The sequence below is a fragment of the Copadichromis virginalis genome, linkage group LG15 (genome assembly GCF_057382275.1).
Source record: "Copadichromis virginalis isolate Kocher_CV1m ecotype Utaka linkage group LG15, C_Virginalis_male_GT1.1, whole genome shotgun sequence".
NCBI lineage: Eukaryota > Metazoa > Chordata > Actinopteri > Cichliformes > Cichlidae > Copadichromis > Copadichromis virginalis.
This window is the reverse complement of record NC_140632.1, coordinates 39,847,689-39,875,194: the sequence shown is the minus strand read 5'-3', so window position 1 is coordinate 39,875,194 and position 27,506 is coordinate 39,847,689. Positions and strand designations below refer to the sequence as shown.

The 27,506-nt window shown below is 42.2% G+C and overlaps 1 protein-coding gene across 3 annotated transcripts in view; it reads left to right on the top strand.

Annotated features, from left to right (window-relative positions):
• The window catches only part of ttll7 (tubulin tyrosine ligase-like family, member 7), a 98,460-nt gene extending 70,979 nt beyond the window's left edge, over positions 1–27,481 (top strand). The window contains exons 20-24 of one of the 3 annotated variants that reach the window (XM_085433329.1): positions 1,330–1,490; positions 19,793–19,966; positions 21,193–21,293; positions 24,740–24,844; positions 25,674–25,737. In XM_085433329.1, the coding sequence (XP_085289455.1) occupies positions 1,330–1,490; positions 19,793–19,966; positions 21,193–21,293; positions 24,740–24,822 (519 nt within the window). In that variant the 3' untranslated portion in view covers positions 24,823–24,844; positions 25,674–25,737. Of the gene's footprint in view, positions 1–1,329; positions 1,491–19,792; positions 19,967–21,192; positions 21,294–24,739; positions 24,845–25,673 lie in introns of all 3 variants that reach the window. The other 2 variants (XM_085433331.1, XM_085433330.1) reach the window with 2 other exon arrangements.
• The last annotated feature ends 25 nt before the right edge of the window (positions 27,482–27,506 follow it).

Here is a 27,506-nt window from a genome sequence, read left to right as displayed (position 1 = left end):
AGAACTTTTTAAAAATACTCGTCAAAATACTAATCAGTGCCTCACACACTGTTGTCAGAGGCGTCATTCTTGGATATGTTAATCCTGGAACTGTAAAACAAAAAGATCCCCGTTTTTCTTTTGCCACCTGCATAAATTGCCTGCCCTTGCCGGCGCCGGGTCTGCGCTGTCACCTTGTACAGAATGGACGTTGTTAAAACCGGCGAATGTGACAAAGATGTCACCTCTCCTACCTGTTTCTCTGAAAGCTTTTGTACAACTTTTAAAGCACGAAAAATAACCTCGAAATCAAACTTCAGAGAGCGAGAGAAAAAAATAAGACGAGCATGAAGATCATTACCATGTCAGACAGTGAGAGGCAGACACACCAAATAGGATGTAAACAAAACACAAGAGGGGACAAGACATGTAATGGTATCCAGTAGGCGTGTCAGTAATGATGTGATCTCTCAGCCAGTGCTTTCTGCACAACTGCGCTTGGCCGTGTTGTGGGCTGCGGTGGTGCGAGCTGATGTTTTATTTGGAGTGGAGCAGCCTAATGAGCAGCAGGCAGAGGTCAGGAACATAGCGCCCACCGCTCTGCTATCTGATTACCATACCAAAACATATCCGTGTGTGTTTACTCATCTATCAGTTTGGCTGAGTGTGTATGCATGTCTCACTCGCCTCATATTGCTGTTGGGAAATCTGCCTCTTCGCATCCCAAACACACATGCACACACACACCGTCCGATGGGCACTTCAGTAATGAGGAGCGAGGAATCAAAGTCAAAAGAGCCACAGTGCTGCACTCTGAGCGGGGTGAAAAGAGAAAGAAAAGGAAGGAAGAGAAGTCAGCGAGGTGGGGAGGGATGGGAAAACGAAGAAGGGATGACGGAAGGCTGGCGCAGGTGTCCTTAGACCGCCCGGGAACTTCTGACACCTTATCTCCAAGACTGACGTTGGTGCAGCAATTAGTCCTCTGCCGTGCTCTCCACTGTCTGCCCCGGCACTTTGTGTCCTGCCTGTAGAAGAGCCTTAAAAGCACACAAATGAGAAATAGGCTGCATGTCTCTGCATGCAGTCTTGCACGAGTCCACAGGCCTGAATCCGGAGATAAACCCGCTCAAATCATTTTTATCTTTCTTTATGCACATTATGTGTATATATGCGATTGCAAGTTTGCTCTCTGTGTTGGCCTCCGTCATTGCTGATTTTAAGGTGAGATTAAAAAACGAAGGAGAAAAGAAATGACAGGTGTAGCATTACTTTTCCCTCATGTTCCCATTCAAGCCTGAGCCTCTCTGTCCTTTTCATCCCCAACTCCCGCTCACTCTCTCCATCACTCAGGTGCTGGACATTGTACGTACCAATGTGCGCTCAGTGCTGCAGCGGATCTGGAAGGAGCCGGACGTGGAGAGCCTTCACCTCTACCGGCTTTTTAATCGCGTCTTCAACAGGCTGCTGTGGAGCCACGGCCAGGGCATGTGGAACTGCTTCTCCAACACCGGGTAGGTCCAGTCGGAGCCAGGTGATGGACTGGGTTCGGCCACAGTTGTTGCAACTGTGTGCAGTCAACTGGTCTCTGAAATTGCTTCAAAGATGGGAGCAGTTCTGGGACCAGTCGCAGTCAGTCGCTGTCATCAAACCGACTTTGATGCTTTGAGCTGTTTGATTAAACAGAGTCAAGTTGGCATTTCTGTGTAATGTGTTTGCGATAATGCCACAATTAACTGTGATACACCTATTGCAAAACAGACAGACACGGCTTCTTACCTAAATCACTGTTTTTTTCACTTTGCAAACAACAACATGTTAACATTCTTATGCAGCTTCACTTTTCACATAGTAAATCTGCAACAGGATTTAGAGTTTTTCACACTTATTAAATATTTCTGACTGAATATTCTGATTTCCTGTGGCTCCCCTGCTGCATTCTCACCGCTCCATTTAAAATATTCTGGAAATGCTCCTGGCTCGAAAGCCTGAGTAAAAAAGCGAAACGACAGAGCCAAAGTTTGGGGATTTTTTGCTCACAGCTTTGAGACATCCAGCTGTGTGAATTACGGACTCCTTCCCTCTCCTTCCAAAGGAATAAACACTCAACGCGGCAACTATCACTCGCATCTTGAGTGCAAAATAAGAAATGCTTTACGGTGTTAAACTTTGTGCAAATTACAGTAAAAGTTCTGCCATAAATGTTTCATTTCGCTCTTTGACTCCAGCTGGTCACAATAATCTTCTGTGTTTATAAATTAAATGGAAATTAATTGCAAAGCTTGTGGCTGCCTCACACCAGGTGACCTGTGCTTTTGAGGTTTCTGCACACTGAACCTCTGGGCAACCAGTTTGTCAACGCAACTGCTTACAGTGGATCCCAGCCAGCAAAGAAATTCAATGCGATCAGTCTGTAGTGTTTGTCGGAGGCTGCTGTCCTATTTTTACTCTGCTGTGACTGAGGCCTTAGAATGACAAAGGAGTTATTGGTAGGTAAGTTTGGGTGTTTGGGCGAATATATCGACTGTCGTCGACGGGTTTTACAAGGAACATTTATTTATTTAAGTAAGTTTCTTGATAATGTTGGTTGAAGCAGTCAACAGAAATAAATAATACCGCTGTTTTAACGGCACCCTCCTCAGAGTGCGCCCAAACGTAGCAGCGATTCATTTACTCAAACTCATGACAGAAAGAAAGAACAGCAGTAGCCAATGTTCAGAAAAAAGCGTTTTATTTAAATAACAAAACACACAATGGTTGGGAGGGAAACAAAGACAAACTGGCTTCTTTTTTCTGCTGTACCCTGTTTACAGGCCGATCCAGTGTTTATCTGTCTGACACACTCGACCAAACAACAAGTTAAAAATCATCTCTTCCAGCTGCGATGTAACGTTAAGTCTCAAATAAATAAATAAAGGAATAATCCAAAGAGTAGCTTCATTCCCTCCAAACAAAACTTAAATTCTCTGACAGGAAAACAAGCATGTTTCCTGTTTACTGCAATGTTTGCGGAGGTGGTTAACAATATTACCGGCGGTGTTGAACATGCGTCCTGGAGGTGTGCTTGTGGCTGGTATACAAGGATATTTCCGTGACTTCACTGGGAGATGCATTGTCCAGACCAGTCTTCTCCGCCTACGACCTCCTCGCTGAGCTAACAGTCCGTTTCTAAATCAAATCAAATCACTTTTTATTGTCACATCACATGTGCAGGCACACTGGCACAGCACATGCGAGTGAAATTCTTGTGTGCGAGCCCCACAAGCAACAGAGATGTGCAAACACAACAACACAAACGAGCAAAATACAAGAATGGCCAACCTGAAACTAATAAATATATGTACAATATATAATAGTGTATGCATTTCTGGATGTGTATACTAAATATTTTCCTGTGTGTGTGTGTGTGTGTGTGTGTGTGTATACACATTTTTACAAATTAAATAGTAAAAAAATAAAATAAAATAATAATAATAATAATAATAATAAAATATATAAAATATACAGAGTTGAATATGTGCAAAACAAGTGGCATTTATATACAGTGTGGAGTGCATAATGTTAAAGTTCCAGTAGTGAAGCTGAGGTGTCTATGACGTGTTCAGCAGTCTGATGGCCTGGTGGAAGAAGCTGTCTCTCAGTCTGCTGGTACGGGACCGGATGCTGCAGAACCTCCTTCCTGATGGAAGCAGTCTGAACAGTTTATGGCTGGGGTGACTGGAGTCCTTGATGATCCTCCCCGCTTTCCTCAGGCAGCGCTTCCTGTAGATGTCTTGGAGGGAGGGAAGCTCACCTCCAATTCTATCTGCGCCTTCGCCTCCAGTCTGTAATTGGGCAATTCGTTCGTCCATGTTTGGACTTCTTCTGTGTTCTAAACGTGCAAATCAGTCCGTGCATGATTGCATTGCTCCGTCCATCAAAAAGTCTGTGCATGTGCAAATGTATCGCCTGTCATCGGTTATTGGACTGACGATTGTCAATTTGAAAATTTTTACATTTCACCCAAACTTATTGGAAGCGAGCTAGCTCATCCACCCTGGTGCCATTTTATATTTCAAGGTAGAAAACCTCCTAGAAAGAGACTGGATGGACAGAAACAACTTGAAGATAAGTTGCAGAAGCAAAAAAGAAAAGAAGTAATTAATTGATGAAGAAATCTCTGCACAGAATCACTAAAATCACACATCGGATCTTTTATTGAAATAAAATTCAGGTTGAAAATCTATATTTACTGACATCCATCCACTGCGTAATTTCTCTCTAAATGGGCACTAAAAAGATCAACCTCTTGAAGGCTGCATACACACCAAATATCAAAGTCAAACGTCGGTTGTGTGCATGGATCCAACAAGCAGGTTTTATTGCAGACGCACACAGAGCGGTGCTGCAACGGAGATAAACAGACAATTGTTGCTGATATTATTTCCACTGATGCTAAAATGGCTCTTTCAGCTGAGCGTGCTCCGGGGTCATGCGAAAAAAATGATCAGTAAAAACGAATCTACGCACCTCTGAATGAAACCAGCCTCGTACCTATAATGTAACATCAACTTAGACGGTAAGCAATTACTTAAATCAGGACTTAAAAAAGAGACTTTGAAAAATTGCCCGTGTTATCAAAAAGAAGTCGCCTGAATGAATGGAAATGTTCGGGGAGTCTAATTCTTCAGAAACAACACAAACAAGTGATTACGCTGCAGGCCAATTACACTTACTTTATTCATTGCATAATGTCACTCTTCCATCTCCATAACTAGAGGTTCTTGCACTACACAATTTCCTTCATGTCCTTAAGCCCATTTTTCATCAATATATCAGTTTCACTGACAGCAGGGACAATTTGCCATTTTCTTTCAGTATGACTGCGGAAGAAATGGCAGCTGAATGACAGAGAATGAGTGACAGACCAACCAGACCTAACTGCACTTTCCTGAAAGCTTTTGGGCATGAAAGAAACATGTTAGTCTTTGTAGACAGGGTGCAGATTCAGGTCACAAATCTGGGCTGTTAATCAAGGCTTTTTCACTGGTGAGAGCAAGAAGAAAGCGAGGGGAGGGACAGAAGCAGGGGAAGGTGAATGAAGGCCTCTGAGTTCCTTCACTTTAGGTTGTTATCTGATACTCTGAAGTTTTATTGTGCCTTTATTTATTTATACGCTTCTTGAAGCGACAGAAGATGAATCCTCACAAGATGAATCACTGCGGTCACAGCTCACTTGATCATGTCAGGAAGACGCACCGTCCAGTTTCCACTTGCTTAAACACGCAAAAAGTAGACACGCATACCTACAGTGGGAAAATACATTTTTATTCCACGAGACATGTCAGACACTTTACTTGCAGTGCAATTATTTTGTTTCCTGTAAAAGCCTGACTTGTTACCCCCTTATTCTAGTGTGCCTACATTTAAGTATTCGTAACTATAATTATGCTGTAATTTCAAATAAAATACATTGAAATTCCATTAATAACAGAGGAATTATGCCCTTAGCCGTGGGTTATATTATCAAGTGTTACTGAATTTTCATCTGTTTGAATCTCAGTGATCTCGACCTGCTGAACATTTTCCAAGTGCAATCATTTAGGAAGGAAGTCACCTACTACTTTTATTCCATAGGTGCATCTACTAGGAGGCTGAGGGGTAACGCTGGTGGCTGCCAGTATCTTTGTCTCTTCTGGGATAAAGGTGTGACTTCCTCACATCTCCTTCCTTCCATATTCCTTACAGTTCACTTGTTCAGCAGCGACTTTTCTCTTGATGCAGTGGGCTCAGAGGATGTAACCTAAGTCGCTGCTCTAAGTTCTCCATTTGTCCCTTCTCAATTAAGGGAGACTGGGGAGGAGAGTGAGAAGGTGATGGAGATTAAGGGGTTGATACGCAGTGAGAGAAGAAAGACAGCAGCTGGACAACTCCAAACTTTTGTTTGCAGGAATTTGACCGATGGCTGTTGTTAAGGTTCAAAATATTGGGGATGGAGACAAGAGAAAAAACCACAATAACAACACTGGTCCGGCCGGGTTGAGTCAAACGATGATTTAATGATCACACACGTGGGAGATGGACACTGATGCAGACAGCCTCAAAATCTCAAAAATGGTGGAGCATTGCTCAAACTTTTATAACCTCTGGTGCCTCCACCTTATCATAAAAAGCCTAAACATTCACATGCTCTCTCTCACACAGCGCCTAAGCTACGACCTTGGCTCCCTGTTTATCTGCTCCTGCTGAAATGGGGCAGAAAACTCCAGCACACTCTGTTCTCTTCTACTCAGACAAATTAGACAATAACCTTCTGCGAACAGTATTTCTTATAACTCAGCAATATAATGCATCATAAAACAATATCATTCATTCACAACAAGTCAGCAATTTAATGTAATGCAAATCAGTTTAACTAATGCAATAGTTATCAGCTTCTTCTAATTCAGGAGAATAATGCAAACTAAAACTACATAATAATTCACAATCTTTAATTAGGGGTATAACATGGCATAAAATAATATCATAATTTTACAATTCCCCCTGATGAGGTCATTAGAATAATGACCTCACAAACACCCTGTAGCCCAGTGTGGCCGGGTTCATCTCTTCTCACTCCCGAGGTCCTTTGTCCCCCTGAGGGGCAAACCATATGTAAGATGACCTCTGTGTTTGCGCAAGTCAGGTGCAAGACAAACTATTACTACAAGGATAGCAGGTCCAGATGACACTCCCCTGTTCTCCCACAGCTTTATTTGGTGTTCCCTGATACCATTCAGACGTAGACTAGAACCTCTGTCCGAAGAGCTCTTAACCTTTATTTTATTGCTGCAGCTACCAGTGTCGTCCAGTTGGGTGATCCTCTGCTCTTAATTCCTCAACCTTAGGGGTTAGACAACCCTTCAGTCGTAACACAGATCAGGGGATTATTCTGCTCCGATTTCAAACAACGATCTGTGTATTCTCCAGAAAAAGGAACAGGAAGGTGTCCCCTTTTTGCCCAAAAGCCTCTCGAACTTCGTTGGTCTGGTGTTCCCGGATTTCCGCCAACCCCTTCATGGTTATTGCTGTGTTTATGGGATCCATCCTTTTGTGGTGACTAGCTGGAGCCCAAACGCCATGACCCCTGGACCCAGTTGATGTCTCGGCAGTCACTGTGTCTGACTCTGCTACGGAGGATCCTCGCATCTCAGTGACCTCGTCTGGTGTCTGTTCCTTGCTCTGTAAGAGACAGAAAACCAAAACACCTCTCTTCCTAACCCTAATAATCTAATGTTATTATCTACTGACCTTCTAGTGATTCAGAATTGGTCTAAAACATTCAGAATGTCCCAGGGACTTATTCTAATCATATCTTATGTGTGTGTAAGCAGTGTTTGCATTTAGCCCTCCGCACTCAAGGCATTTCTTACACTTTATCAGTCCGGACAGTCACGCCGAACGAAGCTTCTGACCTTCAAAAGGCCGAGTGCCAACTCGTTATAAGCACATTTGCAAGGTGTGTCTGAAAATTATTGAAACCCCTCTTTTTAACAAAAGACAAAAAATTAACAAATCTTCTAAACGCTATTCAGTTCATTTCAATGAGTAATGATTAAACATGAAAGTGATAGTTTATGCTTTTTCACTGATTCTCTAAAAGGTCCGTCTTCTCGGACCGCTATTAGCTTAAGCTTTACCATTCCTAAATTATTAAAGACACAAATGAAGTTATAAAATGTTCAAATAATCCTTGTTTGATGTTAAAGCTCAACCTTCCCCCCCTTTTTTGACACATTCCAATGTGTCAAATCAACGGAGCTAGAACATTCAAAAAAGTTAGGCAGCTACAAAGTTTCCCAGACTCTTAAGGTGATCTGCGTGTAACGTTCTGACTCAGGTATTTAATATTTTAATGAATCTCGTTTAATTAACTGCCACTAATTAAACTAACCTTAAAGACATAATTGAAGCAAAGATCACAAAGAATAACATGATATCAGTGTTTTGTAAGCGCGTGCGGCCTTCTATGCTCGAAGCCTTTCCCCTCAATAGATCAGTCAGACATTCGCGCTGACTGTAGCTTTTAACCCTTATTAACTTGAGCACAACTCTACAATGAGCAACAAGTTGCAATATGTATAAAAATGATCATGGTTACACTTGCAATGAAAAATTATATCATTATCCTAACACCTGTAAATAGAAGATTCATCAGAGGTTATAACAATCACAGGAACACAGATGTTAGTATAAGGTCAAAAACTTCAATAAATGATCATCGATGCAATGCTTGTTGCATGATTCTCATACAATAATAATGCTGACATTGAAAATAACAGTATAACACCCCCTTTTGTCCCGTTTCACTTGACACCTAAACGTTTATAAATGCCTCTTTAATTCTTGATTTTATTTCCCCCTTTTCTCCCCTTACTGACCACAGCAGGGGGATCTTAGTTTTGAATCAGCCATGAATCCAGCTCACCTGATTCATCAGTGAGCTCCACCATCACTGGCGTCTGACAGGGTGGCGCTGCATACTCTTCCTTTAATATCACTATTTTCAACCTGTTAATGAGAGTGTTTAAACCTGAAGTCGACTATGTCCACAACAAGTCAATACAGCTGTAAATGAGGCCAATTATCAATCTATTACCAATCAATAACAACAGATAACTTCTATTTTATGCATGCTTTTAATCAACCACTCACCCAGAGGATCTCCAATCCCAGGAAATGCCTTCTCCTCCTTTAATGAGTCTGTCCTCCTTCCATGCCCTGGTAACTGGTCCATCCAGAGCCATATGATCTCAAATATACATACGACAAGCCAAACCACACCTTGGTCACACCAACCCCCCTTCCACCCCCAAGATGTCCAATGCCATCCTAGTATGGACTGTCAAAAGTGGCTTTAACGCTGACTGTTCTGACAATCCATTTTATAACGTTCCTGGTCAGATTTGCCAATCTCTGCACCAGAGTTTTAAACGTTTCGCCATTTTCATTAGGTTTTATCTTTTATTTAGTTTCGACTCCAGATTTTCAATTTTTTGCCAGTTGTAATTAGTTTTTACCAATTCTTTGCTAGTTTAGTCTAGTTTTTATTTTCTGAAAATCCTTAGTTTCAATTTAGTTCTATTTGTGTTTTGCAAAAGTTAAGTGTAACAAAATCTCAGTTGCATCATATCAGTCATGCTCTTCTAATTATCCTTGGGTGTTGAGACTAATAACTATTAACTCTTGCCGCACCGAGTGTTCCTAATTTTGGTTGAAGTCAATTGATAACCTTTTGAAGGCGATTGTTTCACACCTTTATTTAGATGTCTCAGTCCTGTTATCTCGGGATACATCACGCTGCCTTATCTGGGGTTAGCTATTTTCTTGGGATGCGAGTTAAGTGGGTGAGCTCTTCAACGAGGGGGAGCGTGCTCCCCCTGATGAGGTCTTCTAGGTAAGCTAGGTTAACCTTCTTGTGTGACCTTTTCAAGTGCACTTTTAAAGTTTGTGGGATTTTTGTTTTATAAATGTCCCTCAAGACCCCCTGATGACCCAGTAATTCATTTTTGCGCACTGTAGTACACATTTAGTTTTTTGCTTGTAGCTCTCATACTCTACTTGCCACTCCTCTAAGTCCTGATGTTTCTTAGAGAGGACAACAGAACCTTTAAAATTATATCCCATATGTGGGGGTGTGGCCTTGCCAATTGTTTTTCCCACCTTTTCAAAATGGCTGGCGTGCCCACAAGCACATTTTATGGAAGAAAGAAAGGTAAGCTTGATATTTACAATTAAAATGTTTTGTTAAACTCAGATTTTTATTTTATTCAAAAAATAAACATCTAGTAAATAATTTCAGGGGTCTTTAAGAATTAGGCTCATTTACTTTCACAGGGAACATGACTAATTTATTAATGTGTGCTCTACACATTGGGACTTTATATTTATATTTATTTCACTTTTTCCTAATACCCAACTTTTGACAAAGGCGGAGAGAATTCTTAACACAATTATTAAGGGAGATTCAAACATAGATTTTTCAAAATATGAGAGGGTCAGGACCCACTAAAAGCCACACAAAGATTATCGAGATGCAGTGGCAGATGTAATAGAGAAAGACACAGGGCCACCTGAAATCTGTCGTCCTATCTGGTGCAAAACCAACCTGTAGTAGAATCTGGAATTTTGATTTTGAGTTAAAAATAAAATATGGGTAAAATGCAGAAATGTTTTCCAGTAAAGTAAAAAAATAAGTGTCGCAATTATAGTTGAATCCATAACACCTAATTGTTTCTACGAGATCACGTCGTTGCTGAGAGTTATCAGTGATCTCAACGTGTGAAAAGAACTCACAGTATCTGGGGTTTAAGCTCCTCTTGGCTGAGAAACCTGGGACAAACATGTGAACAAGACCTGAATAATACCAGTAATGAAGACTTCTCTCCAAAGATCAATAAAAGGAAGCCCCCATCTGATGAGAGTCTAGCAAAATATGGTTCACTCCACTTGCCTGAAATGGTTAGCAGTCCAAGGCATTTCAGTTGTAGAATGATTGGGTACAACAATGAAACAGATGTGAGATGAGGGAAGTGCCAAATGTTCCTTTGTGTCTCCAAATAAAATCAGTACTTACTCAGATATCCTAAATAAATTGACTTTTGTGAAATAGAAAGTTCAGTGCCATCACTTATTCCTAAACCAATAGTTTACAGTTAGTGAAGTGTCAGTGACTTCTGGGTTGGTCCCTGATCTTCATCTTATGAGATTGTTATTTTAATAACACTTGATTCATTTAAAAGAAAAAAGAAAAAAAAGAAAAAAGAAAAAACGAAAATATTTTCTCCCTGTTTTTTCTTATTCTCTGGGTCTCAGGAGGACATTACGTCCCTCTCCACTACAAGACTCTTGTTATGTCTATAAAACAGTCATATTAAAATCATCCTCAATTCTATTCTGGCGCTGTCTCCCGACTTTGCCTGACCTGATTCTGCGCGTGAACGGAGCAGCAACACAGACGACTCGACTAACGTACTACCTTAATTTCACTACAGCAGGGCACGCACACATCAATGCAACCAAACACATTTTGCTATAAATCCAGTTAATTTTAGTTAGTTTTGTGAACATTCAGTACAATTTTAGTTAGTATTTCTTTTTTTTTTTGATTTTATTACCGTTAACGCAAATTTTTCCACTTCTACTTTTCGTTATTTCATTTGTTGTCTTTAATAATAATAATCTCCTCTGCACCCTTGAATAAACACCATTAACATGATCAACCTTTTGCTGCTTGTTACTTCACCATCTTATTGAATCAAATACTTCATGCTTATGTGGTTTACGACATTATATTTATCTAAATCTCCACTTTGTGTCTAAATGTTTGAAGAATTTTTGAGGGTCAAATTTTGAGAATTTGACCATAGTGAAAGTTATGGCATTATCACCCCCTTTGGGGATTACCTGTTTCCAGTTTTGATGATATTCCTCCCCGTTCTTTATTTTTTTCAAGTACCCCTCTTCGGTGGCGAGAAACTGTTGGTGTGATCAAGCGGGTGCTGTAAAAACAAAAGCTCAGGACAGAACAGTCACCAGTCATGTACTTCATTCAAAATTAACAAATATTAAGCTTCATATTGATCCTCTGAGTGTAATGGTACATTTTAATTTGCACTTCTAAAAACAATATTTTCTTTATTTTACTCTTGTTCTTGTGCAGCACCACCCCTCAGCACATGCCCCTGTTATTTTATCTTACTTTTAAATTGTTGACTACTTCAAGAGAGCGCCCAAAAGACGGGGACCAGTGTTTATCATTACATATCTCCATTTTGAGTGTGGCTGTCTATCATTCCCCTCTTATTCATAGACCTCGGTGGAGGGTTTTTTGTTTGTTTGTTTGTTTTTTTTTTTTTCTAAAATTAATTGACTCTCTATAGTGACCCACTATGGTTAATAATAACATGCTCAGTCATGAGTGGGATCAAACCTTTTCTTCACTTTAGCATTTAATATTCCCAACAATATAATGTGATACCTTAATTAAAACACAGCTACTAAAACACAATTTCCTTAATGCAAACATCAGTAGCTCAAAATTAGCAACCAAAGGGTTCAGTCTGCAGTTCACACTGCTGTGAAGCTACAGCTCTTTAGTCTCTGTCATTCTTCTGTTCTTGCAGACAAAACAAAGCAAAACAAAACATCCACCCATCTTTTACAGGCTGGGTGAATTGTCTGTGGACATTCAATAATCCTAAAGTCAGCACCGTTTTTGTCTCAGTATCAAGTCAGTTAAACTTTTAGTCGTCAGTCTATGACTTTTAGTCGTCAGTCATATGCATACATCCACACACATTCATACCAAAAGTTGCTGATAATGGAGTCTCACGCGCAGCCTATTCGAGGCTCCATCACCAGCAAGATGACGTCATCATTTTAAAGGAAACAGCTCCTTGTTTGTTTTTCCTTCTTTGGACTGGATTGACTCGCTGCAATCCTTTTAGGCTTCAGGATCAGTGTCCCATATAAGTCAATTTTCTCCCAAGCTCATTATAATCATGGAGAAAAAATACTTTGCGACTGTTTTCAATAAGAATATTTTATAGCGCTTTAAAGTTCAATCTCTCAGGCCTGGATTAAAGAGCTGATTTATTAAATCAGGAACTCACAAAATACCAAAATATCACCACCGGTGGATCACACCTCTCAGATGTTCTTATCTCAGTGCACTGTAACAAAAGCAAACACAGACGTAACCAATTAAACACTCATATAATAACAGATACTGGGGCCCATTGCAAACATGTCCAAAGTTCAAACCATCTTTCTCTCTCTTAGAGAAAGAGAACAATCCAAACCTCACTGATAGAATCAACCTAGTGTCAAACAAAACCCAAAGATCAACCAAAACTCCTTTTTGCACCAACAAAACATGTTGGATTTACTTGACTCAATAGTGGACACTAGTTACACACCAACTCTTTACCTTGGCAAAAACGTAAACAACTAAGTTGAATCAACACAACCTTTTCATAATCTCTTCGAAATAAAACTCACACCATTCATTCATCATTTTCGCTCTGTACCACTGCTCCTTGTTAGACTGTGTGAAGCACAGTAAACAATTCAGTGGAGGCTTTGAGCCATAAACAGACATCACGCACAGACATTGTTTTCATTATCAAAGTGCTTCAGACCATGTCCTCTAAATCTACACAAATGCCCTCTGCGTGGCATGAAATACATTTAAGCAATAAATAATCAATCAGTTCTTGCTGTTGTAACCAACTCCGTATTTGGATGTTTGTGTGCAGCATTTGTTAGTAAAGCATTCTTCATTGCATCAGCGTGTGTGTGTGTGTGTGGATCACTTCTCAGTTCATTGAATCAACATTTTAATTTGTGTGTGTATGTGTGTCATTCCTCCCTCAATCAACGAGTGCATATGTTCATATGTATGTTTCTTTTCACTCTGAGTCGGTGCATGTAGATGTGTGTGTTTGTGTGGGTGTTTGTGTTCATCACTTTCCTGTTGTAGTGTTCTGGGTAAACCACGGCCTGAAGCGTGCCCTGGGTCCTGCCCTCCTCCTTTTCAGTCTGTTTGCATCCATTGGTGCTGCTGCTCAGAGTTCTGTCCATACTGGTTCTGGCCCCAATTGAGGCAGTCCTTTTCTCCAGTGTCCAGCATCTTCTCCTTATTTCGCTCCTCCTTAACTTGACCCTTTTGCTTCGGTCTTCCTTCAGGGTTTTGATACGCAGCTCAATTGTCTGGATGTCCGTTTGTTGCTTGCAGAAGTACGACTGCTGTCCGTTTGTTTGCAGGTGGAACGGCTGACATCCAGAAGGTGTATAGGAGAGTCTGCAGCTTCCACCTCCCCAGTGGAAGACCTCAATCTTTGTTCTGTTAGTTTTACACAGGCCTCAAGGCTCTCTGGGATCCCTTCTTGCACTCTCAAGCCCACGGCTGAGGTCGTAGTCGTGGTCCCATTCCACGGGAATGGAGTCCATGGTTGTTTGGGTGTCTCGGCCCGAGCGTTCAGTCCAGAGCTGGGCAGCCCAGGACGCTGAGCGATCGGAGGACGGCAGAGGCGACAGGAAGCCATCCCCCTAACGTTCGCTCCATAGCAGACCGGACAAATCACACTGCTCATCTAGCTCCAGGATGCTCCGGCCTGATTTCAAATCCGGTGTCTAGGACTCCAAGCCTGATGGGTTCGATTTTCAGCTAGCTCCTCCTGGGCCATGCTCAGTTTCTGCTCTGATGCCTCGAGGTCTTATTGAGGGCAGAAACCTCAGAGTCTTTTCCGTAGAAATTAGATTTAAGTCCATTGATGTTTTCCTTGCTTTGCTCCACGGCCTTTTGCGGCTCTGCTGTTCGGCTCTTCTCAGAGGTCAGCTCCTGGCCGAGCCCCGACACCTGTGCCTTCAGCTTATTTTCTCCTGGTGTTTTGTCCATTCTGAGGTGACCTCAGTTACTCCTCCTGTCCCTGGCACGCCCTTTTTGCTGCCCGATGGTCATTGTTGGTCCGTCACTGTCCTGCACAGTTTTAATGCAGAGTGGTTAAGGTCAGCGTGGTTTTGCTCGGCCTCACTTTTCATCTGGGCTTAATGGGCGTCTCGTCACAGCTCTGTCAGCTGAAGCTGTCTTTTTCCATATGGCAAGAATGTAAAGAGTGTGTGAGAGGGGTGTGTCCAATCAGGCACAATGCTGGTGGCTTTGCGAGTGCCTCGTTTTCCAAATCCAGATGTTTATTTGTCACGTACACAGCAACAGAGAGAACAGTCTGTTGTTGGGATGGCTGAGGTCCTTCACCATCTTCCTGGCCTTGGTCCAGCACCGCCTGCTGTAGATTGAGTGCAGGTCAGGGTGCTCGGAGCGGATGGTGCGCTCAGCTGATTGCGCAACCCTCTGTAGTGCTTGTCTGTCCGGCATGGTGCTGTTCCCGAACCAGACAGTGATATAGCTGCTCAGGATGCTCTCAATAGTTCCTTTATATAAGGTGGTCAGAATCGGTGGTGGGAGCCGGGCCTTTCTCAATCTTCTCAGAAAGAAAAGACGCTGACAGAAATCTCCCCGTGTAGTGAAACGGGCCTTGGATTACCGCTCTCCGTCTCTGCTGCATGAGATCATTTTCCTGCAGCACTGTTGACATTTTCAAGTTGTTGTTGCGGGTTCAGCTGCTTTAGCATTTAGTCAGGGTCACATCAAAGATGGTAGAGGAGAGAGCAAAGATGGTAGAGGGGAGAGCAGGAGTCCAGGGTCAGCCTCGGCTTTTCCGGGCCGACAAAGCAGCCTGTAATCAAGCATAAAGAGAAAAAACAAAACAAAACAAAAACAAACGAACAGGAAAATCATGTTGTATTGGCTGTGTTACTCAGAGAGGGGAAAAACAACGGGACCAGGCCCTGTGTCAGCCTTCTCTCCCCCTTTTTTTTTTTTTTTTTTTTTTCTCACCATATAATCCTCTCATAACTCACCAAGCTGACAGGACAACACAGGTACATGTTAAAATTCTTAAGATCATGTTTAAAGCACAAAAATGGAATTTTCTTTCATTCAGTAATCACTTGTATTAATCAATCAGAAGAAAACATGTCACAATTTGACTTTTATTAACCACTAAATTTGTCGTGTTATCACTGGTTGTGATTTTTTTTTTTTTTTTTTTGAAGTTAAGTTGTTGTCCTGCAACCCAGAGGGTTTATTTGTTAGTAGTGGATAAACTTTATTGTGTAACGGCGGGTGTATGTTAAGTTTCACTGCTTTAAACTTGCTGGAAAATCTTCACGTGTTCATGGGTGTAAGCTGTTTCTTCATTGCGTGTATGTGCGTTTGTACATGGGCTAATTTAACGTTTTTTCTCAAACGAGGCATTTCTCTAGCACGTGCCTCTCTCTCACATTTCTCTGCTTGTGTGTGTTTTTGTTTCACCTTCTTGTTGTGATGCTCCAGGCGCCTTCCCAACCTCCACAAGTCTGTTGGCCGCAATTTTATGTGTAAAACTTCTCTTAATTTCTCCTTTAATTCTCTGCTAGCTGCTGTCTTTTCCACAGCTGCTGATTCTTGCTGATTTTGTGTCCATTACTATAATTTTGCTTCGGCCGCCGTGCTTGTGGGGGCAGTTGGTCCAGCCCCATAGCCACCTGTATCAACACACTGAGAGATTTATTTAATATCATTTTCATTACTGTTAAATAGACTAGCAGGCAAGACGCCCACCTTTGCACTGCAGACTACATGCCAGTCTCCCAACACACTCCTCTCTGAGTTTCCGCTTTAAACTCCAACATCATTCACACCCTAGTCATTCAACACCTTATTTGTAGTATCATAATCAGCAAAATCAGCGTTTTACTTACAGGCATGTATCATTGTTTGCAAATCAAAATTATAAAACTCAAAAACACGCTAAACAGGAAGCAAAGTCCTCTGTGCGCGTCACAGCTCATTTGCATGTTCACACACCGTCTAAAAATAGCTCGCAGCGCTGCAGTGCGCTGTCGTCACACACAGGGTCACACAAAGCTCAGACAAAACTCTTCTATTTTATATTACAAAGACGTCTTATATTTACAATTACTGACAGGCCTGACAGATTCAGCACCTAACAAATTTCGACAAATTTAAGTTAACGGGTCCAACCGAAGAAAGCTTCACTTTTTTGTAATCAATTAACCAGTATCTGTTTCCTCCAGAACAGCCTATGGCCTGATTTCTAAAGAACCTAAACAATTTCGACAAATTTATCATAACGGGTCCAACCGAAGAAAGCTTCACTTTTTTGTAATCAATTAAACAGTATCTGTTACTTCTGGGAACAGTTTCTGACCTAACTTCTAAATCCCTAACTCAATTTAACTTTGTCCAAACAAGCACATGACACCGTTTTAAACGATGAGGAGTCTCGGTAACTCCTAGCTTATTTCGGGATGCCCTGTACCCCACAGTTAAACCAAAACTGAACTACCCCTGTTCGCCGACAGGTCAAGACCGCGCGTCCACGGCCAGGAGGGAGCGTAACCTCCGGGCTATGTGCTTCTTAGCATCTTCCAGTGCCGTCCTATAATAATTTTAACCTAACCGATTTTGAAAAATTTTACCATAACGGGTCCCACCGAAGAAAGATAACTTTTTTACGACCAATTAAACAGTCTCTGTTACTTCTGGGAACAGTTTCTGTCCTAATTTGTAAAACTATTAAACAGTATCTGTTACTTCTGGAACAGTTTCTGTCCTAATTTCCCTACCAAACTACCTGAGCCTTCAGCTCAATATCCAGGGACTCAAACCCAACATTATTACTTTCATATTTCTTCAACTTCATTAAACATTCTTAAGCAACTTTAACTGCATAACACACGGTGATTCTCATCAAAATCAAAACAGACACTCTACCAGTAATTTCAGTGAGTAGACTTTAATTTAGTCATATCCAATTTGGCACATTTTGGAAATAATTCAACAGGTAGTGCCTTACCTTTAGATAAGCCGGCTTTTGTCCACTCACATCAGACCACTGGCTCGTGCCTGTCCGTTCGACAACCTCGGACCGTCCAAACTTTTAAATTCCACCCCAATACCACAGGACGAGCCCCCAAGCTGTTAAGGTTCAAAATATTGGGGATGGAGACAAGAGAAAAAACCACAATAACAACACTGGTCCGGCCGGGTTGAGTCAAACGATGATTTAATGATCACACACGTGGGAGATGGACACTGATGCAGACAGCCTCAAAATCTCAAAAATGGTGGAGCATTGCTCAAACTTTTATAACCTCTGGTGCCTCCACCTTATCATAAAAAGCCTAAACATTCACATGCTCTCTCTCACACAGCGCCTAAGCTACGACCTTGGCTCCCTGTTTATCTGCTCCTGCTGAAATGGGGCAGAAAACTCCAGCACACTCTGTTCTCTTCTACTCAGACAAATTAGACAATAACCTTCTGCGAACAGTATTTCTTATAACTCAGCAATATAATGCATCATAAAACAATATCATTCATTCACAACAAGTCAGCAATTTAATGTAATGCAAATCAGTTTAACTAATGCAATAGTTATCAGCTTCTTCTAATTCAGGAGAATAATGCAAACTAAAACTACATAATAATTCACAATCTTTAATTAGGGGTATAACATGGCATAAAATAATATCATAATTTTACACTGTCGTCTACGTTTCGGGTCTTGAAGAGCCCTGAAGATGATGCAAATTAGTCCACCGACCATTCACACAAAATCTTCCCCGCAGCGTGGTGCAGAGGTGTGGAGGGCTGAGTGTGTTTGTTTGTGCGTTAAAATGTTGCCACAGTCAATAACTCTGCTCCCTCCTTCAGTTTAAAATCGAATTTTGACTTCCACTACTGATTGCAGCTTTCCTTACAAACTACTGTATACGGGGATCCACTGAAACTCTTCCTGGTGTACTAAATAATATGTAGTAATGATTCTGGACACACAGCCTCTATTCATTCACTCGACTGACCACTTCTGCTCTCGCTTTTTCTCATCCGTCTGTCCCAGTCTGAACGTGGCGTTTACAGACAGTAACCGATAATTCCTGCTGTATTTCTGAAAGTAAGCAAACATTTTATTTTTTTTATTTTTACTGTGTGATCGCACAGTCAGTCTCAGGCCGGCTAAAACGCTCCGAGTGCTCGACCAATCAAACATTTTTTATCGCTTCAAGCTCCAACCCCAGAGGACCTGAACTCTCAGAAAATACTACCTTCCCAGGGCTTTTAGGGGGCTAAACTAATTACCCCAGAACTTAATTTAGACCTGGTTCCCTGTGGTTGAAACATGTTGAATTCCTTCAAAAAGTGCTGCTCCCTGGTGAAAGCTCCCGTTTTATGGAAGTGTGGCTGGAGAAAAAGTGGAGGAGCGACCGAGTGAGAAAGAGACGGTAAAAAGAGAGCAGAGAGATTGGGCAGAAGGGCTATTGGCTCATGTGGCTCATGAGGATTAGCCAACCCTAGCCTCAGCCACCCCCATCATGCTGCACCCCGTCCAGCTTTTGTCTGATCACAGCCTGCCCAGGATCATCCAGCTAGCTTGCTAGCCTATCGTCTGGCCCCTCCCTACAGCGGGCCACGGCCCCAACACGGATGAACCCAACAGGGGGCCCTGATATCACATGGAGACAGTGAAGCGGCGCACCTCGGATAGCACACGCCAAATCCAAGGGGAAGCGCTCCCCCCGCAACCTCCTCTCGGTCTGTTGTTTGATATTTTATCTGAAGGACTTAACAACAATCAAACAGCCTCGCAGCTATTGTTGCTGATGAATTCAACAGGCTTTGAAAACGACTTTGAGGAAGAGAATGGAAACGCACACTGTTTTGAACCCTTTCAGAGGAGCCACCCCCACCTCCCAAGAAGTGAAACGGGGTAGACATCAAAAGTACCCCCCGGGGTTGTGTTCCTCAGTTGTTGAGGCTCTCTCACAGTCAGGGGTATGTCCGGGGTTGTAAAGGGGGTTAACTGTACCAGGATTTGTTTTATCCCCCTCAGTGTGTCTGTCTTCCTGTATGTCTGCGCTGTGTACGCACGCATGGAGAGGGAAAGGCTGCGTGTTTGTATGTGGTTATCATGCGTACACTAGACACTGTACATTAAAATGATACTTTTTAGATGCCATTGACATCCAGCTGGTAATTTTGTGCCTGGAGGGAGACCGAATCGGCTCGACAAAGACTTATAGGGAACTAATTTAACAACAACGCTGTCATTACATTGTGCAAGCAACATTGACTTCATAATGATGAGTTAAAGCGAAAAAGAAGAATTTAAATATATATATGTGTGTGTGTGTGTGTGTGTGTGTTAAACTACTTCTCTCTGCTCTGCAGTTCATCTTGGGAGACCATCTTCAGCAAGAGCAGTGAGGTGGTGTCACCCCAGGAGCTGCAGTGCTGTCGCAGGCTGGTCCAGCTGTGCCGAGACTGCCTGTTGGTCGTCTACAAGTTTGTCTCAGAGTCTCGCGGTTCTTTGACCGGACTCAGCCCGGAGTGGGATGACACCAGGTGAGATGGACATCCGAGCATTTCAGCTGTATTTTTGAAAGATTCTTCTAGCTTCCCGCTGCCACAGAGAGCTAATTATCCATCCTCCATACTGTATAAGATCTGAGGGTGTTCAAATGTCATAGGTATCCTCGTGCACAATGTTGAGATTAACTCCTGCAAAGAAAATTGAATTGAACTGTTTAAAAAAATGGTAATGGCTTGGTCCAGGAGGCATCTTTAGAAATGGGTCTCAAATTCATTATTATTACAGTTAATTACCAGCAACAGTTTAGCCATAATGGTATCGCAACAAATTAAAGGAATTAGACATTATTTGCTCTGCACATCTCTCCACTGGGCTTCTGAACAAAGACACTTATTTCAGTGTCTTCCTCCAATATTTAGGTGTAGCTGGAAACTTGTTAAAGCACCTATTAATAAACTTACAACTCTGACAAAAACCCACTGAAACAAAACTGATTAAAGCCACTGATACAGACAGAAAAAGACTCTGATTTAAAATTTCCAGCCCTATCATCATTATACCTCTGTCAGAAAACATTTGCTCTCTCGCCTCCGCAGAGCCTTAAAGACATCATCTTCATTAGGAGACCCTGATAAAAACAAACAAGCAAAAAAAAATCAGCCTCATTCTGTTTTTTAAGGTTGATCCCCGCAGGAGACAGCAGCTTGGGTTTGTAATGAGTGAACTTTTAAATCACATATGCTTTGGGCTGGCAGACAGGGAGGGAGCTGGGTCGGCAGTGGGAGAGAGGGAGTGTGCTGTTAACAGGAAATAATGGCCCACAGATTAGCGCTCAGGTTAGCCCGGGGCCCCTCGAGGCCTGCTTAATTCAATTAGACCCCAGATGAGCCTGTGCAGCAAATGACCTTACGAGAGAGAGCTCCTTATTTCCTGGGGCCTCACTTTACATGATTCATAACTCTTGCGCATATTTTAACAGGCTATCACTTTGCACCTACTGTATAAAAACCTCAGCTGTTAAAAAAGTATTAAGGGTTTGTGTATGGTTGAAGAGCCGGTTTAGGTTTTGACTATCCTGCTCATGTTTTTTCTTAACTCAGTTTGTTCAGATGTGATAACGCGATGAAATAACTAACAACTAGAATTCATAGCTCCATCAAGCCCAGTGTGTCCAGATACTCGCTGTAGGTATCCTTTAAGCACGCGTTGGTGTGTCTCTCCCTATTTCTTGTGTCTATATATGTCTGTGTAAAAAAAGCTTCCCATTTGCTGCTGGACCAACCTCTACCCATGGCTCCACTCCTGCTGCTGTCGCTGCCGCTTCCTCCTCCTCCTCCGTCTCTTCGCCCCTCGATGCAGGTCTCTGCTTGGTTTAGTTCTGCTAAACCCCCGCCCCCCTCCCTTTCCCCACCATCTTCCAGCACTGTCCCTACTCACTGCTTTCTGCTGCCTCCACCACCCTCACAGCTGTAACACAGGCTTGATCCCACTTGCCCAGAGATGGTTGTTTTGGCTGCACAACCAACAGTCTAGCATGGTCTCCTCTTCTGTCCCTCACTAGCATTTAATAAATAAGCCACGCTGAGATTAATTGATACGGCAAAAGAACAGGATGTGTTTTAAATGCTCAAATAGAGCAAAACGGTGACAAAGTGTGTTCAGAGGGAAAGAGGCGTATTCAGACTGTTTGGAGCTCTGCTGGTCAACCCCGCAACCATTCGGCCAGCTTGCAGCGCATCATCCTTTTTTAACCACATGCTTTACAACTGCGCCTTTCACTCAGTGCTTTTTATCAAGAGCATCTCACCCCGAGTGCATTTTCAGTACGAGTGGCCTCGGCGGGAGCCGAGCGTCTCACCTGCACCGCATCAGTGCCATGATCAACCCTAAGCACCCCTCTCTTCTTGTCACAAGAAGGCGTGGCTTGCAGTTTCACGGCACAAGTGGCTCGCATCTCTCCATCAGGCATGCAGGGGACAGTTGCAACCCACCACCACTTCAGATAGCTGAGAAGCAATTAGGATTATTTTGTCATTGATGCATAAGCTTTTTATGAGAGGGTAAATTGTGTGTGTATGAGAGCGCGTGGGTGTGCATGCACATGTCATGTGACTGTTACACAACGATCATCAGTCCCTCTTCAGTAACTCGCACTCCACTAACCTCCAACTACTTTTCCTTTGCTCTGTTCCCATCCAGCTGCACAGGAAATTTGGAGGATATGTCACTGTTTGATTGAGTTTATCTGTTTTTAAAGCAACATCTTCCACAAAAAGTGGAATTCACGCTAAACTTTGGAAGGTGCTTGCTTTTGTTTTCTTGGTGATGCGACATCAGCTGGACTAAACACACTGCATCTTTGCATGACAGACAGAATGAATATTTGCATCACACAAGTAATGACCATTATACCTAAACATTAGAATGTGGTTAATGGTTGCTTTAATTGAGACTTTTAAATAAATACATTGTTACTAATTACTTTACAATAATAAACTGAAGCTTTCAGAACTTTTCAGGCCTGAATTAGAAAAATGAAATACACTCATCCACCTGCTGTTGTCAAAGACTGCAACACTGCAGTATAATAAGACCATATTCATTATTGACACTCATATTTCTTATTCCTCAAAGGCTTTTAAGGACATGTTTTTCATAGAATGATCCATTTGTATTGGGCTTTCCTTTTTAAATCTTATAGATAGCTATGATGGCCTCAAACAGTTTGCTATGCAACATTTAAATGAGTTTTGTACTGTAAATTCAACCCACTGTCTCATGTGCGTGCACACACATACACCAGCCTTTGTCACACATCAGCTTTGATCGGGTCCACGGGGTCTCCATTGTTGACCACACCTGCCTGCTTGAGTTCAAGCATCCTCCCCGTGAGAAGTGCCCCGATCAGGTGTGTCAACAGCCTGGCGGGGTTATAGGCAAGTCCTTCGTCCTGTGTGGGCAGATGAGAAGAAGTAGCCAAATAGCCCCACTAATGACTTTCTTGTTAAGCTTGGAATTGCTGTCAATACCCAAAGACAATTTTCCCATGATGACAAAAGTTTCAGATCCTATTAACTTTCATTTGTCTGAAAACTGTGGCAGTAATTAGGGTTAATTGGGGTGTGGAGCTGAATGAGGGCTGCAGATAACCTTCAAGCCTCTTTTGTACCTCTTATTTCTGATTGCATCAGCTATCGCAGCAGTCTCCTTCTCCTTCCTCAGTCATGGTGTTTTGTTTTGTCGGGGCCTCTGTCATTTCACTGCGGCAGTCGAATTTTGATGGAGGACTTAAGATCGGCCTGTCAGGAGGAACTGCACTAGATTGTAGCATTGCATGTATGGATTGGTGCATAGAGTGTGTGCCTGTCAACTGATGAATTGAAGTAAAGCACAAGTGCATGAATGAGCCGCAACCCACTGGCTTTCAAGCATGCACATTGTTGCCAAGACCTTCTTAACAATCAAACAGAGGACAAACCTGGAAGAAGCTGAACGAGGGTCCAATTAAATGCAGCCTGCAGAGATGACAGCCATTTGGACATGAGAAGATCCCCCCCTCATCTCACCCCATCTCACCCCTTGCCAGTATCACCACAGTGATTCTTTTTATGAGCTGAATATTCTCAAAGTGACTAGCCGAGGATCTCAGAGAACACACACTTGGCCCCTAATGAATGTTCAGTATTCAATTTTCTTATCTTTTTTTCCTCCCTCGTGTCTTTTCTTGGAGTTTACAGCAAAAACTTTGGAAACGAACTGAAGCGTGACACTGCAAAGCTACAGAATTCCCGGTGGATGTAGGGTGAATCTTTACATGTTTTAAGGTGTCGAGCACAGAGAGGAGAAACATAAGTAAAGCAGGAGTTAATCCAAAGGGTGGCACCCAACACCGTGCTATAAAATCGTTAGAAGGCTCTTTTAAGAGCGCACTTTGAGCTACCTGCTGGGAACGTATGTGAAAGGCCGAGAGCAGAGCGTATCCTGCAAACCTCTCTGGGGTTTAAGTGGAGAACTTTGAGATGAAGTGTCGGACTGAGCCATTGTTCAGCCGAGTCCAGTCACAGATGAAGATGATGTGCTGGAGGGATACCTGCGGCCCACTTGAAGCCGTTTCAAGGACACTCTCATTGGAGTAAATCAAGTTAATTTGAATCCCTCCTAACTCTCCTGGGTCTGGGGCTGTGTTGAAACAGATGCCCTTAGCGACATGCTTTTTTTTTTCCTCCCCTTTTCCGGTCGACTTCAGAAGAAGCTGCTCAGCTAATTTGTCCAAGAGCTATTTCACAAGAAACGAGGGCTGTCAGAGAAAAAGTGTGCTATCGCTGCTCTGGCTTAAAAGGAGATATTATTTCTTCGCTCTGTAATCCTCAGCGCCAGTGGCTCCCTTTTGATTAGATTGTCACATCTTAAGAGCTTCCATGGGGACCGTTCCCTTTGACCATTGTACTCATTTAACTAAACGAATATTAGATGTATTTTTATTATTAGCTTAGGATTTTTGCCACGGATATAGCAATAAGATCGCATAATGTCTCATATCACAATATGAATGTGTGCTGGGAAAGCCCATAAATGTAAATCTTGTTCTAAGTGATCAGTCTAGAAGAATCCAAGCATCCCGTCTCATGTCTTCTGAACGCTACCCTAACATTTGCATAACCTTCAGTTAACCTTGTCCAGGATCCCGATCATCTCATCTGACATTTCTCTGACAACCATACCTGACTCATTTCCCTTAACTAAGGAAGATGGAAGCGGGGTTCAGCCCTCGCCTTGACTCAACCTGACACTGGTCTCATTCTCAGGTACTGGAACGCTGTTAGCAGGAGCTGCCTCACTGCTCTGTCTCGGTGGAAGGTGTCATAGAAAAGTCTTAGAAAGGTACTGACGCCTGTGCCTCGGAATGATAGGTGAGGATTTTATGTTCATGATACCAAATAATGTAAGGATCAAAGCTGAAAACCCCCAAAAAACAGTTGTACTGAGAGAAAAGACAGTCGGTATGAGGTCCATGATTTATTACTGTACGAGCAGATGCATAATTACTGCACATAACCTAATTAAACAGGACCGCAGCTAAGAGCTCTGTGTGTATGATACTTTAGATTTGGTACATTACACAAAACTGGAGCTGAAAAGATTAAAAGATTAGAACATAAATCATTATTTTGATAAACGCAAGAATCGCCAAGCAAAGAGAAGAAAGCCAAATGTTTATTATTTTCATCTTTTTCAATGTGAAGATTTTTTTATTTGTTTGTTTTGGTTAAATGTGATTTAAAAAAGACTATTTGGGGCTTTTTGGACCATTGAACAAACAAAACCAAACATCTGAAGATGCCATCTTGGTCCGTGGTGATATGTACAACTGGCGCTTTTTACTTTCTTCTGGAATTTTCTAAAAAAATAACGTAGCTGTTTTAACAAGTGCTGCAGTTCATACGGATCTCACAAGTCTCCAGTTTTTCTTTTTTTCTACTCTTTTCACTTTTCTTTCCTTTTCTTTCCTTTTCTTTCTTTTTTTAATCTTCAAACTTCCAAGCAAATATTAAAGTTGAATTGTGCAAATGGAGATGGTCATAAGTGGTAGAACCATTAATGAAAAGTTGGCTATATGCTGTCTCAGTGCCTACTCAGGCGCCCCGACCTCTAAATTGCGACCTTTGCATGACTAATCCTCTCATTATGTTCATCCTCTCTCCTAATCCCTCCGTCCCTCGCTCTTGTCCGTCTGTCCAGGTATCTGCTGCCAGTGACCTCCCAGTTCATCATGAAGTGGCCTTCGTCCAGCTTTGGCAGCATCTCCTCAGCCGTGCCACGCTCCCGTAACCTTTTTGCCGCCAGGATGGGCCACTTCTGAGGTCACCGTGGCAACCCTGGCCTTTTGACCTCCCCTCTCCTCCCCAACCTCGCCTCCCTTGACTTTTTTAGCCAAACCCAGATCTTAGGTGTCCTGGTATAGATCTGAATTTGGTGCTGCTCTGGACCCCAGGTTGGGGCCTGGTTTTGGCCCAGTCTCCTTGTGGAAGATCAACAAAGCAAGGCTGGATGATTTGGGATCGCTGAAGGGAGCTGCTCACTCTGCTCAGCAGACCACCATTACCCTCGGTCCCCTCCCTCTAGCCCCTCGAATGCCAGGCGATGGGCTTGCCCCGCGTTTCTCATTGTAACTGCTGTATTATACTCACTGTACAGTTACAAGTCATGGTACTGTAAAAGAAAAGAATAACAAACACTAAAACAATGCAAGGATTATTTATTTATGTACTTATTTATTTTCTAAGGTTTTTCCATGACTGCAGTGAATGCTGATGCATAATGCACATGGACTAACAAAGCTATCCATCATTTAAATTAAAAAAAAAGTGGATGTACAAAACTTATTTTTGCCGACTATAATCAGTTATTTTGTTTCCATTTTCTGAAATGTTGAAATGTTATTTATTTCGTAACTTATAAGAGAGGCTTTATGTTAACAACAGTCACTTTATGTTCTCGCTTTTGGAGGTTTTTTGCAGTCCAGATGTGGTGCCCGGAGGACCCGAAAACGGGTCGCCTTTTGAACGCTAACGCTTCATGTTTTCCCTGTGTGATATTATTAAGTGCAGCACTATTGAGCAACACAACGGTTAGAATGTCAGTGTAGTAAAGCTGAGCCTATTTGCCTCTTTAGAGAATGAGACGACTTTAATGCCACAGCATCAAGAGCCAAACCTCTCAGAGAGCGCACACCAGTTCCTAATATGCACTTTGCAGTTTGTAACAGAGAGAGAAAAGTGGCTTGCATGACTAGATTTTAGTCCCTTTAGACTCTGATGTAGTGGTTAGACAAAGGAGCTGCGTTTGGAATATACTTGAAGTTCTGCGTTGACATTAATTATTCTCATCTTCTTTGTGTTTGGCTGCACTGAAAAGAAGACACTTCACTTTTATGTTTGTCGTCTCGAGTTTGGATGCGTTAGGGATGACGAGGATCTGTTGCACGATTTAGAGATTGTTCGACACGCTGAATTACTTGGCTGATCTGTTCAAATGTATTGTACTGTAACAGCAGAGATTTGGCTGGGATGAGCAGCTACAGCCCCCCCAACACCCACCACCGCACTGTAGTTAAGTGCTCGGGATTTCACAGATGTGCCAATAATACGCACGTCTGCATCATGTGTTGGTTGACTTTTATTTAAGGTTAATGTGTCATGAACTACTGTAAGCCTTCGGTTAAATGATTAAATGTTAATAGGGAGAAACATTGTGTCCATGTTTCGTAGTTTACTATGTGTACTAGCCCATGAGTTGATAACTAGAATTTCAAAGATGGTAGTCTGTACGCTACGGTGCGTTTTGTAACAGTTTTGACTAACAAGTGTAGCAGCAATGCTGCGCTAAATCTGCTCAAACTGAACTCTCCCCTCGTCCCCAGCATCCGTTCACAATGCCAAACATTTTTATTTTGCCTGATTGATTTGTCTTATTTAAGAGCCGGACTTTTTCATTGGAGGTATGAGATTTTTAATTTTACATAGCAATAAAATATTTAAACAAACTGATTTCACCTTTTTTCTCATTCATTAA